This window comes from Chlamydotis macqueenii, chromosome 2 (genome assembly GCF_036417535.1).
Source record: "Chlamydotis macqueenii isolate bChlMac1 chromosome 2, bChlMac1.mat, whole genome shotgun sequence".
NCBI lineage: Eukaryota > Metazoa > Chordata > Aves > Otidiformes > Otididae > Chlamydotis > Chlamydotis macqueenii.
Window position 1 is genome coordinate 69,534,261 of NC_141557.1, and position 13,321 is coordinate 69,547,581.

General features: G+C 38.9%; 1 protein-coding gene across 1 annotated transcript in view; it reads right to left on the reverse strand.

Moving 5' to 3' along the window:
* HIVEP1 (HIVEP zinc finger 1) overlaps positions 1-13,321 on the reverse strand; it is a 125,499-nt gene that overhangs the window by 9,460 nt on the left and 102,718 nt on the right. The window contains exons 6-8 of the mRNA XM_086741478.1: positions 8,536-8,669; positions 7,013-7,188; positions 4,902-5,006 (exon numbers count right to left, since the gene is read on the reverse strand). Of these exons, the coding sequence (XP_086597604.1) occupies positions 4,902-5,006; positions 7,013-7,188; positions 8,536-8,669 (415 nt within the window). The remainder of the gene's footprint in view (positions 1-4,901; positions 5,007-7,012; positions 7,189-8,535; positions 8,670-13,321) is intronic.

Below are 13,321 nucleotides of genomic sequence, written 5' to 3' on the forward strand. Positions count from 1 at the left end.
TATATACTATGGTAATAAAGGTAGAAATATTTTTAGTATGTCATCATATTATCATAAACTTGAAATTAATGAAGTCATCACCTCTCTATTTTGCTAAGCAATCACAAGATCAGACTTGCCTTTTACCTGTTGCTTTAGTCTTGCAATAGACTGTTCCACAACCATTCAAACAAATTTGTAAAAGCAAGGGTAAACATAGTAGTGTGAAACCACACTAGCATTTGTACCCAAACTTGCTGTCTCCTTGTCTTTCTGAGTCTGTCCATAGGCTTCACTTGACTGATTTCAGTCTTGCTTCAGCTGCTGTCCACTGCTCATCATCATCAAGCAGGACTCACAGTGACATCTACTGGGATAAATTCAGACTGGTAATACCCAGTGCTCCTCAGAAATGAGGGAAAAAAACCAACCCACTGTGGGCTTTTGACTTTCATTCCTATAAGTATGGAAAGTAACAAAATAAACTAACCAAACAAGTAAGAGTGACCTCTGTTTCTTTAAAGAGATTATTTACACCTAAGCCTTCCTGGGTAACCTCTACATTGTAAGTCAACCCTAGCATTAGCTACTCTACTCCCAGGCGGTAGGTGTAGGGCTCAGGCATGCTTAATGCACATCTAGTCGAAGATCAGATGCTCACATTAAAAAAAAAACAAAAACAAAAAAAAACAAAAAAAAACAAAAACAAAAACAAAAAAAAACCCACTAAAAAACAAACCAGTTAACAAATATTTTGTGTAAGTTATATAGAACCAGCCTTCCATTCTATTTGCAAAAGGAGGATATTATTGCAAGGATTTTCATTTATTTTTGCTCCTTAATATGTGGGTGCAGTGAAAACACAGACTGAGTCATGATTAAGCTAATGAAGAGCCATGGAAACTCACTTAATATCTACTATAAGTAATATATAGCTAATTAACTTAGAACCATTGTATCTTTAGAAGGGCTTATTTAATACTGCAGAAAATGAAAGTGTTTTTTAAAAATATATATATATGTGTGTGTATATATATGCATATATGAAAATACATATCTGAAACTTACAATTATGTCTTTTCACTGGTAAAGTAATGAATATTTTGGGATGAAATTTCTCCATGGAGACCATTTAAATAAGTTGTGCCCATATACTGATCTCATTATTAAGTAACTATCTTGTGCAAGTTTACTCAGGCATACCATTCCATTCATACATTTCCTTACAGATGAAATATTACAGGTTTAAAGTTCGTAACTGTTTTAATGTGAAGACAAATTATTGTTGCTTTTAAAACTGCATAGCAAAATATTGGGTCAGCATGGCCAAAGAGGACACCCCCAGTTGCAGTCCGTCACACTAAACAGTTCACCTCGTCTGACAATTTAATTCAGATATTAACATTCCTTACATTGTAACCCTGTATTTTGGTGACAAGAACATTCCACAGAGCAGAAGATGAAAGATAAATGGATGAGGGGACGGGTTTGAATACAAAAAGCCAGGCCAGAAAGTATTTACTAATACCAAAATGATGACAAGTCCAAATACAAAGAATGCTATGTTAAAAGCTCTGATCACATATATTCTCAGACAGCTAGAGAGCATCTCTTTCATTTTTTTTTTCCCCTAGGTGCTACAGCACAACAACATTTCAGCTTCTCAAATTACTGGAAAAAAACAGGCTCTGTACGTGTGTGCCTGTGTGTGCACGCATGCCTGCGTTCAGGATTGTTCACGATTTTGCACTCCTTATTCAATCTGCAGGTACTCTTCATCTGTACTGCTACCAAGTCAAAGCTGACTTCTCACATGAATCTAAAAAATTATGTTTTAATTAATTGTGATTGCCTGTGCTTTAAAAAAAAAACTACCTAAAGTTAGAACCAGCAAATGCCTTAGTAAATAAAAGTCTGGTGGCTTTGTTAAGTTTCTGGCTAATTCTCTAATTCGAAGTCTGATGGAAGACATACAGTTTAGTTGTTTTAAGCAAAGGTGTAGATGTTTTTATTGCCATAATAATCAGTATTCCAAATGTTCAGATAACAAATTAGGCAGAGACCGACAGACATTCTACGGGTCAGGAAACAGCCCAATCTCATGTGGCCTACAGGAGGAAGAAATTTTTTTTCCGAGGTCATAATTATTTCTTATCAGATTTTCTGCACCTTCCTCTTACATCATCTCACATTGCCTTCCAACTGAGGAAAGAGATGGGACTGGGCAGACCACTGGCTCAAAGAGAAAGATCATTTTTAACAACCACACAACTCCTGAAGTAAAAAAATGTACGTGTGTAAAGATGTTTTAAAGCACCAAAGGGATACGCGACACAAACTCTCCAGCAACGCACATTAAAGGAAAGAGGGTTGAAAGGGCCAAAAGATGGAACACCATGAGCGCATCTCAGTCCCCAAGGCCCATCACATGTTCCTATGTGGGCAACATGCTGCTGGCAGGGCCAGCACGAGGGGTGCTGGCCCACACGTCAGCTCTGCTGTGCTGCCCTGGGGAAAGGGCAGCCAACGAGGTGGTCAAAGTCACTTTGTCAACTGAGACCGCCTAGACACCTCGAAAAAAGAAGTGTATTCAATCACATTCAAACATAAACAAAAAATTAGCATGTACAGGACTTCGGAGAGGGCAACAGAACCACTTTTATTTTAAAAAAGCACGTATGCAAATAGTTCACGCTTTTTCTCCCCCCCTCGACTATGCCCTAAAAACAGGCCAACACGCGAGTTACTGAACTATCATGAGAAATACCCGCAAGTGTGGCGAGGTGAGCTGAGAGATAAAGTCACACTTTTAGAGCGTACAGTTACTCACTGAATTTACATGGATAACTGTAAATGCCCTGTGTTATGCAGCAGCTGGGGAGACCAGACTGGTTTGGCTGCAGCAAACGCGTGTCTATCACGGCCTTAATTACCCTGCTCCTTGGATGGGTCCTCTGTGCCGAGCTTTGTGATGCACAGCTGGTTTTGCTATGGCTACCTGAGTCAGATCATTTAGAGAAGGTAGGGATTTTATCACCAAGTTCTTTTTTTGTTTTGGGGTTCTTAGTTAAAGAAGGAAGCGCTACCTGCTCTATTCTGAAAATGAAATTAAAAAAAAACCCCAAAACCAAAAGAGTTCTGGTCTTAAAATTAAATTTCTGGAAAAACTGAATGGATTATGTAGCATATCTTGCTGAATGTTTGTCTTGCCTTTTTTTCCAAAATAGAATATTTATTTTATTAAATAATTACTGTGCTAAAACAAATAATGCATTTAAGGCACTATATAATATATTCAACCTATGGTTACACACGCCTGTACGTCGTGTGTGAAAAGAGAGAATCTCTCTCTCTCCCAGTTAAATAGTCTTAGAGCCAAAGAAAAGCAATCTTTCAACAAACGTTTGAAATGGATTACTTCTACCGGGTGTTACTGACAACTCTGTTAACGTTTGCAACATTTCTCATTACATTAGAGCCACAAATGCAGTTTTTAATGTAAGCTATTGGGAATATCGATTTACCGATCAATAAAATGTTTTCAGTTCCTACTAAATGGAAATACCTGTTCAGTTGTACTTTATAAAACTAAATAAAATGTCAAAAGATACAGAACGTTTCTTAAAAAAAGTTGCGATGATTTTTCTTTCGTGTGAAGGCTGAAAATGTTAACGAAAACTGTTCCTCTGTGAGAAAAGGACGGTAATTTGTACTGCCGCTTATCTTCTGTGTTATTTATTTGGTACCTCAAATCGCAAAGAGGGACATGTTTTTAGCTTACTAAAAATGAATATTTCGAAGAATGCCAAAAAAGGGAAAATGCAGGTTTCTGTACCTAGCGCACCACTGAATCACACCAGCTGAGTCATATTCCCAGCATTATTTAGAATTAGATTCAAGCTGATTCGTTTATTCTGCTAGCGGTTGTCATATGGGAGCAAGTGCATTCATCTTTCTTGCCCTTTACTGCTTAAATAAAGATCCCCACTGCTTTCTTTTCTCAAAACCTCATCTGCAATCTAATACACTATTCCACCGAAAGAAGAAAAATACAACAAGGCAAGGCAGCTGGACTCATCTCCCTGCTGAAAAATAGGAGGAAGGAGAAAATGCTACCACTGCGCTGAGACACGCCAAGATCCGGAACAGAGTCCTAATGCACAATCCTCTTCTACATCTCACTGCGCCTGGCGTAGCTATATTTTTCTTATCCTGCTGAGCAAAACCCACATGAACCTGGTTTGGCCCTCTTTGACTGTCCTCAATCTCATCTCTTCTTCAGCAGAGCTGTCTCCGGATGCGGGAAGTGCAGAATTCCAATTATTAGCAAATACATTCATTTTGATAACACTCTCTTCACTAATGGAGAAGTAGAACAGGTCAAGATGAATAATGTTCATAATTTTAAAATGTTCTCTCTCTGCTGATTTATGCCCAATTATTTGTGAAGGAGGACAGAACTCTGCACTGGAAGATGATTAGCCTCCTTGCAAAGCACTCAGCAATGTATTTGTGATTCGAGTGGCATGTTAGTGATATAATTTTTATGAAAAGTGCATCTCAAAACTTTGACAATTTCATGCACAACTATTTTCAAAGAAACACTACATTTGACTACATTTTCTTTTCCCTAGGCAAGCAGCTGTTTTTCTGGTATTTTCAGTCTTGTCATATTTATCTGTGAAACTGATAAACTGCATAAGACTTTGTAAAAAAATTCAGCAGCAATTTATCTCTAGCATATGTTTCTCATTTATTTTAGTGAACGTTTTTCCAGTATTTCTTATTCACTTGGACTAGCTTCTAGATTTTTATCTCTCCCTGTACAAGAATTTAAAAGCTTTGGAAGAGAAAGGGTAAGAAACTGGGATGACAAAATAAATACAAAAATGTAGTAAAGAAAGAAGATTTTTATTTCTTACCAAATTCTTCTTCTCCATCCTGGTCATCTATTAAGCCTACTGAGACTCCCAAATCCATGCATTTCTTGCTATGTGCCTTTGACTTCATATGTTTTGTTAAATTTCCTTAAGAAAAAAATGAAAAAAAATAACTGCTCTGTGACTACACAAATATATACAAACACACGCTCAACCTGTCTGTGTCTTATTCAGCTACATTTATAACCACCTATATAATTTGATTTCACACGTGATAGCACCTAGCCACTCTATGCAAGCTGTCAAGGGCTGTGGCAGTAGCATTCACCATCCTGATGCTACTGGTTCTCTGGCTACATTTCATGAAGTTCTTTGCTGAGATAAAATAGAATAGGATGTAAATCCTAGGTGATGATGTATTTTGCACTGGTGTAAAAGATCCCTCATTTGTTTACAGCAAAGTATAAAAAAGGCTGATTCAGTCTTCAAAGTCATGCTGACAGAAAACTACCATGTGAAACTGAAGTTCATATCTTGCAACTCCTTTAGTATTTGATAGATTCTACTTTTAGTGTAATCATTTTCAGTGTTGACCTAAACAAACAGATTACTTTTATTCAACGTCAGAGCATGAACATGCTCGATCTGAATCTCAAAGGTGAATGCGTAACTGCTGAGAAGCCCCACAGGCTGCTCTCCCCTTCTCCTTTGAAAAGAAAATATAGCAAATATCATCAAGAAAAGGTTAAGAGTGGATCAAGGATCTGTAAATGATGACATTTGTGTGGATATTATTACAAGTAATTGCTCACTTACTTAAATTACCTATTGTCTCTCAAAAACCTGTTTCCTTGAGGCATTCGAATGGAAGAAGTTACAGTAGGTGAAATGGTGACTCTTCTGTGGTTATGGAGTACTTTATCCCTGCTTCAAAATGAAGTTAGGAATTCACTCCAAATTTTGAAACAATTGTTATGAAGCTATATGACTATATTGATTCACAAATAGCAAATTTCCCAGCTTTACATATTGTATGAAGTTACTGGCTACGCTGTTCTTTCAGGAAGGCTGGTTTACCAAACATCAAGCACTCAACTGCATGACTGACTCTGCCAGCAGTAGTGGCAACAGCTGGGCATAGCAACTGCAGAAGAGGAAACCAATAGGAGTATCTGCTACAACTGAAACCAGCCTACTCTGCAAAAAAAACCATAGTCAGAATTTATTGGGTTCACACTCCGGCATTTCATCTTAAAGGCAACACGATGACCTGGTGTGACAGGATGCAGCGATAGGTTTTGACACATCTAAAGACTATCCATCCCACTTTCTGCAGCACTGGGTTATTTCTTGGAAGTTTTCCAACCAACTGCTGAGTGGTCTCGAATCCACTAAAAATACAAATGTTTCTGAGGTTACAGCTGGAGGGGATTATTGCTAAATGATGTTCAAAGCCAAGAAAAATGTTACCCTTTAAAAATTTTTTTGCTGAAAGTATTTTAGCTGTGAACCGCTCCTGTCTGTTTCACTTATTTTGACTCCTGGTCTACCACTTTTTAATAAACCGCCTGCTTAAACTAGCATGCATTTAAGTACCTGCTGTAAACAGGCTTTAAATGCAGGGGTCCATCTTTGGGTCTTAGAAGGTCAAGTGGAAAGTGAACTTTATTCCTCAAGGGTATAAAAAACATTTTAATATCGTAATTTAATAAAGGCCAGTTTCTTTCCTGGAGCAATTACTTGAGTGCCAACAGGAGTACAATAGATGTCAATGTCATACCTCCAAAAGATCACTGCTAGGGACTTAAAATTCTGTGTTCCCATCCCTACCTAGGATGAGCAGCTAGCCAGCTCACTTATCTTCACCTAACTTTCATTATACTCCCATATGGTTACCCTCTTCCACTCCAATTTCTCACCTACGGTGGCATGCCACACAGTTCAGTTATACAAAGATGGGATTATCTAAATAAACATACAGAAGACAAAAAAAAAAAAAAAAAAGAAGGAAACTACAAATATTTGAAGCATTAGACAATAAAACTCCACAGAGAGGCAACTTCTTTAGCTTATGAACAGTCAAACGTGAGAAGAATTATACTTTAAAATAGAAACAGAAAAGGGGGAAAATGTACACGGAAAAGTTCCCCTACCTTTAGTTTTGAAGGAAAAGTTGCAGTAATTGCAATGGTAAGGACGGACATCCGTATGTGTGCGAATATGCTTCTTCAGCATGCTAGGTTTCTTGCAACGTATTCCACATTCTTCACAGATGTACTTCCCTCTCCCTCTCCCCCGAACATATACATAGTCTTCATTTGACTTGTACCTAGTAACAGTACCAAAAGAGTAAGGCAATTCGTCGTAATGGGAAAATTATTCTAGTTAGAAACCACAACCTACCAGAATTTTTAAGATTATATTATATGAAAGTGAATGACTTAAAAAAAAAAGAAATAATGTATCTAGACTTTTCACTAGATAATCATGGACTTGTTTAGCAATAATGGCATATCTTTTTTAATACAGGTGCTGATTGATACTAAGCATTTCAAGATTTCAAATTTCCTCTTCGCAACACAGGAACATACTTTTAAAAAGTGTCCGTTCTTGGAAGTCAGTTTGGCCACCATAAGGAAGCCTGAAAAGAGCATCTTTCGGGCTCTGCACTGGATGCAGAAAATGAACAACATTAGTTACCACAATGGGAAAGTCTTTAAAATTCTGTATCAATGTGCTCCAGGCTCAGCGTACCGGGACTGCCTCTAGATGGAAAAAGTCATTCAGATCCAATTACACCCTTCACGTCTCGGCTCAGAAATGCCAAAGATAGTGCCTAGCTTTTGGGAACTGGTCCCTGCAACCTCTGGATCTGACCAGAGATACATAGCAATGTTTTACCTGGGCAGCTGGTCATGGCTTAACTGCTGGCCTAGAATGGATTGAAACTGAGAACTAATAAATGGAAAGTCCTAGAGCTCATCACCATTTACGGCAGTAACAAAATATGCACCATTTGTGCTCAAAATTTTTAGAAGGGTCACTAGCACTTTTCCACTAAAAAAAAAAATCGAGTTTATAAGATGTTGTACATAACACTACACTGTGGCTAAAGCAACTGTTATTCATATCAGGCAACCAATTTAATGTATTACAGTGAACGGATGAGGACTCTCAGTAAATATTTCCATGGCACTTTTCAAATCAGGAGATCTCCAGCCTGCGTGTGCTGTGTGCCACAGCTAACTGCCAGACAGCGACTGTACCGCACGCTGCAGCATCACCCCTGGATTATATCCTCTCCGGCTACAGTTACACAACCTTACTGCAGAATAGGCATTATTTATCACATAAGAGAACTACAGGAAAAGAATTTAGATCTATGGCTGTATCTAGCTGCCTTTACTGATGACTGATGTTCATCCTTTGGAAAAAAAAAAAAAAAAATTGCACTGCCTAGTGTTCTTTATTTCATTACCCTTCCTCGTAACTCTCATGGCTCCATGCTTCTGACAACTTTCCATTTTTCTTGGAAACATAAACCAACATCCACAGACCACAGTATGGGAACTGTTGTTTAAAATAAATCAAACAGGAAGCAAGATATCTGCAAAGCCTAGAATCAAGGAAAAAACATCTTCCCAAAGATACCTAGTATACAAAATACAATACTTGCCCTCCATCAAATATTTTAACTCTTCTTGGTTCAGTTTTGATAAATGAGTTTTCTTTATCATGCTCAGTGCTTGATTCAGAGTTTTCCTTATTGCTGAATTCAGTTGCAGTCAATTTTTTTCTATTTAATGCTCGCTGAAAGAAAATGAGATATGCACATCATTAAAATTAGTATCTTTCATATGCCATTCAAACCTGTAAGTTATGATGAATAAAAGCATGTTAAAAGCCACAATTATAATAACTGATTTTTGAAAAAGTTAAGATACATGAAATGAAATATCTTTTGCTAAACTTCTTCTCTACTATGCATTGACTATTTGTGGACCGGCAAATTGCAAGGAGATTATGGCACTGTAGGAAACCAGGAGTGCTTTGAATCTACAGTAAGCGATGCCTCTTCCTTCTTCAGGGAAGGTGAAGGCAACATGTCTTAGCTCACAGGAAGCCTTCTGCAGAGCAAAGATGCTCACAATCAAACCCAGTTGCTTCTTGAACAGCTACAGCTGCGCTCCTCTGCCCTTGACATGACATCTGGACCATACAGACAGGGCTCTGCAGCTGCATGATACACTGCCCCCACAAATTGACAAAAAAAGGGGGAAGCTTTAGTGCACAGCCAGCTATCTGCTCAAGTCCGGATGTTTCAGCAGCACATCCCCAGCTCCAGCTGCCTGGTATCTACCACAACAGGGCAGGGGCAGGGGAGGGAAGAACTTCCCTGCCTGCTCCCCATCCCATGGCTGTGGGTCTTGGGTCTCACCCACTGATCCACGAACCAGCAGCGCCTCATGGCTCGCAGGAGCTGCCTTCCCGTGGCCCAGCGAAGAGGAGAAGGGTGGGAAGGAGGAGTGTACACCAAAGGGAGATGCTAACAGGTAACACTTCTGATTGCTAATATTTTTCAAAAAATGTACCTGTTTCGGTGTGGAAATTGACTGTTCCCAATTTGGCGAAGTTATTAACAGGGGCTGTGGAACCCTTCCAAAGCAGGGCTCCACACTTAATTCCCACTGCCAGACCAAATTACAAGGAAAAGGCATACCAGTTGTCTAGCAGAACAAAAATACGTTTCTCCATTTCCCCTGATTATTAATTAAGGAATCATTTTTTTTTTTTTTTTAAAGGAGGATGAGTTCCCCCAACATTTGCCAATTAAAATCTGCTCCTTGCAAGTCTAGGATATTTATAAAATGGGCAACAATGAAGGAATGATCTAATTAGCCAGCAATTATTACTGCTGTATTTATAAACTGTTCTACCCACGTAGCTGGCACACTTACCACACTTGCTCATATTGATAAGTGAATAAAATGATGAAAGGAAAAAAATAAGTCTGGCCTTATGTTTTCGACTCATTATAAAATTTAATGCTGTAAGCTTGTGAATTTTTGGCAAGAGGAATGACTTCACTGTCTGACTTAAAGTGACTGATGAATTACACTGGTCGTTACATATATTGAAGGGTGACATCATTCTGGCACCCGGTTCTTGTCCATGGCCCTCCATGCAGTCTCGGCTACCGCCTTTACTTCCCACCTGATGAGGAATTAACACAGATCAGAGCAAAAGCATCTTCCTATTCCATTCAGAACCCAAGGAATGCGCACAGGCTGGAAGTGCTACTCCAATCTGTATGCCTCCATGCAGCCCTCTGATTGATTTGGGCTGGATTTTCAAATATCTGAGCAGTTCCACCAAAGCATACATGACAACTCTGCCTGTGTGTAGGAAGAAAGAAATTCCACCCTGCATGTTTTAACAGCATTTACTCAAGGTGAAAGATGATGTTCTGGATGAGAAGTATCAGAAGCGGAGCCTGCTCCAGTAACTGCAACTCGGGCACGTTGTAGTTCCTATCCACTAACTGCCACGTGAATTGCTTTTGTTTCCACTGCAAACAAAGAGTAACAGGGTGACATTTGTAATTTAACAAGAAAAGAGCAGTGGAAAATACAGAATACATACAGTAAACCCAATACCACACAAATATTCCCAGCAGCTGGAATAATGCAATCTGTAAGTGTCTGATTTTTCAAACCTAAATACTAAGTATTCCTTCCAGATTCAAATTTCAATAATAAAAAGATAAAGGAAAAAGCAAGATTCTAGAAGTATTTGGCCCACTTTGTTAGTCAAACTACCGTGAAACAGCATTATAATATATTGTATATTCACAAAAGCACCTAGAGTGCAAAAACTAACAAAAGGCCAAATACCTCAGGATTCTCCCCCCAGCTTCTTTTTTTAACACACACGTATTTATGTACAAAGACTGCCTAACATAGGTGTTCAAATTACTATCTACCTCCTACTGATGCGCTTAAATTTGCTGGTTATATGCTCTTTTAGCAGTTGTTTCAGTGTCTTAAACATGCAAAATGCTGCTATCGCAGAGATGCTCTAAGAGAAACACTGTGTTTCTGTCACAGAAATATACAGGAATGCTCACCAACAACGAGAAAAAGCATCTTTTGTAGTTTCTATGAAAAATTCCAAATTGATGCTCAAGAGAACTTGGGTCCTCTGTAAATCCTTAAGAGCAGCCAGTTTCTAAGGAGCACGAGTTTCTTGTGTGGAAATCTTTAACTGTACCTCACCTAAAAACCCCAAAACCCCACACATACTGGTGGAAAGTGCAGAAAACCGGCAGTGCTGTAAGATGTTCCTCTCCATGATTACTTATGCCTTTTTCTAACACAGTCTTCTCTCTCTTCTCCCATGGAGACAAGGACCGTGATTCATTTCTGCTTTACTTGTTCTGCTCCAGTTTAACTCCACTGTCTTCAATTACTGGTATAAAACTGGAAAAAAACTGCTATTAGGGCTGCCCAGAGACCAGAGTTCAATAGATACTTCTGGTACTTAACAACATCCCTTGGAAAAAACCATGCTCACAGCCTGAATCATCAAAGTTATGAATTTCAGATTATAATATTCATTAAACATTTTTCCCATTGGCACAGAGCCACTTGAGGAAAATATTTTTAATATCTTTAAACTTTTACTAGTTTACACATAAAAATCCTCTGCATTTAAGTACTTTCCAGTGGTGAGCTGGACTGTTGTGGCACAACAAGAAAGGAAAGCTTTCCAGTTAGGAGAAAGTTTCCATTCTTCAGCCTTATTTTTGCCTGAAAATCCTCACCCTGCACGCATTACCGATTTGCTTCAGAGAGGGGTGCCAAGATCTATGCCAGGGCTTGAGAAACGGCTCCTGGTACAAAACCAATGACTTCAGGTGAGGAAAGATGGGAAAAAATAATAATAAACAGAACAATAAAATCCAAAGAGTTGGGAGATAAAATAAGCCTTTTCCAAGCAGGTGAACCTCCTGTTACATTTTAACGTGCTGTACTCATTCCAGGAGCTTCTTTCACAATAACATTTTGTGGTTTGTTCTCTGAATCACTGGAACGTGGCAACTTCACCTATTGCCTCTGAGCAGTGAGTTGTGACGAGCAAACAAAGTCCCAAGGTTCCTTATTGTTTGCATTTGGTTCACATGTCTCTTCATTTCCCATGGCATCTATTGTTGAAAGAATTGCCTTTTTTTTTTTTTGGAACAGTGATTAGTAGCAGTTATGCAGCAGCGTGAGATCTCCGTAAACACGACTGAGTTCTGGGGGCAAACCCAGGAACAGTTCAGGAAGTCACCTCATCTTGGTGAGAAGATCAGCAGCTAAAGCCCCACCAGCAGAATACGCCAAATCACGCTGGAAAGGGCCACAGCTGTGAGAGAGGAGGGGAGGCACAACAGTGCTGCATTTTTATTATTATTTATACATTGGATTATAGCAGCACTTAAAGCCCTCCGTCAAGTCAGGGTTAAAATGTGCAAACCGCTTGAGCAAACACAACCCCCCGAGACTTGCAACCTGAACTGTGGTTCCCGAAGGCACTCAGGACCCCGCCAAGCTTTAAGCAGAAAATCAATCGCCTTTTTTTTGAGAATTATTTGCTAACCTGTTTGTTGGCTTTGTTTTGTTGCTGGTTATTTTTTTTTTTAAACTGGAATATTAATTTCAAAAGGACCTCCAACATTCTCCATCCTCAGTCTCAACCAGAAAAAATGGTTATAGAGAATTACTGGGCACGAACCAAATGAGGAATTTCAGTTTTTGCTTTGTTTAAACATGGCTTCCGTGAGGAAGCTTCCAGGTTGGCATCGGCTATTCCATTACCAGGTCTAACTGGAGACTGGTAATACAGAGGTATATTGTAACGGCATCATTATCATCCCGGAAAGTGGCTGAAATCCCACTGCCTGAGTCATTAAAAGGGAAAGCAGACAAACTCTGGAGGTGTTAGGTCACATCAGGTCTTTGAAATTTTTAATTTTTGCCATCCTGTACCTTGCTCATACAATCTGAGATGCCAATTAGACCTTAATTGGTGCTTTTTTGCTGCATTTTCTTCTTTCATAATGGCTCTGAGTAAAACCTGTAAATCAGGCGTGAGCAGAGCTTAAGAAGTTTTCATTTTCACCATGCTCCTGCGCTTCATTCAAAACATCAGCAAGAAAGACTGCAGAAAGATTAGTAACTGTGGTTCTTTTGTGGCAGAAGCACTGTAGATGTACCTGACAGCTGCCTATTATGGCATTTAATAACTCCTGGAGTGTTTAAAAGGGTGCTGTCAAAATATTTATCCAAATATTATTCTCCATTATTTATATTCTAAACAGAATTTGTTTGTAGACAAAATTTGTTCTTCAAGAGGCAGGCAGTGGCTTTGTTATCAGAGAATTTCTTCTGATACATTGCTCTTTAAAAATAAAACAAACA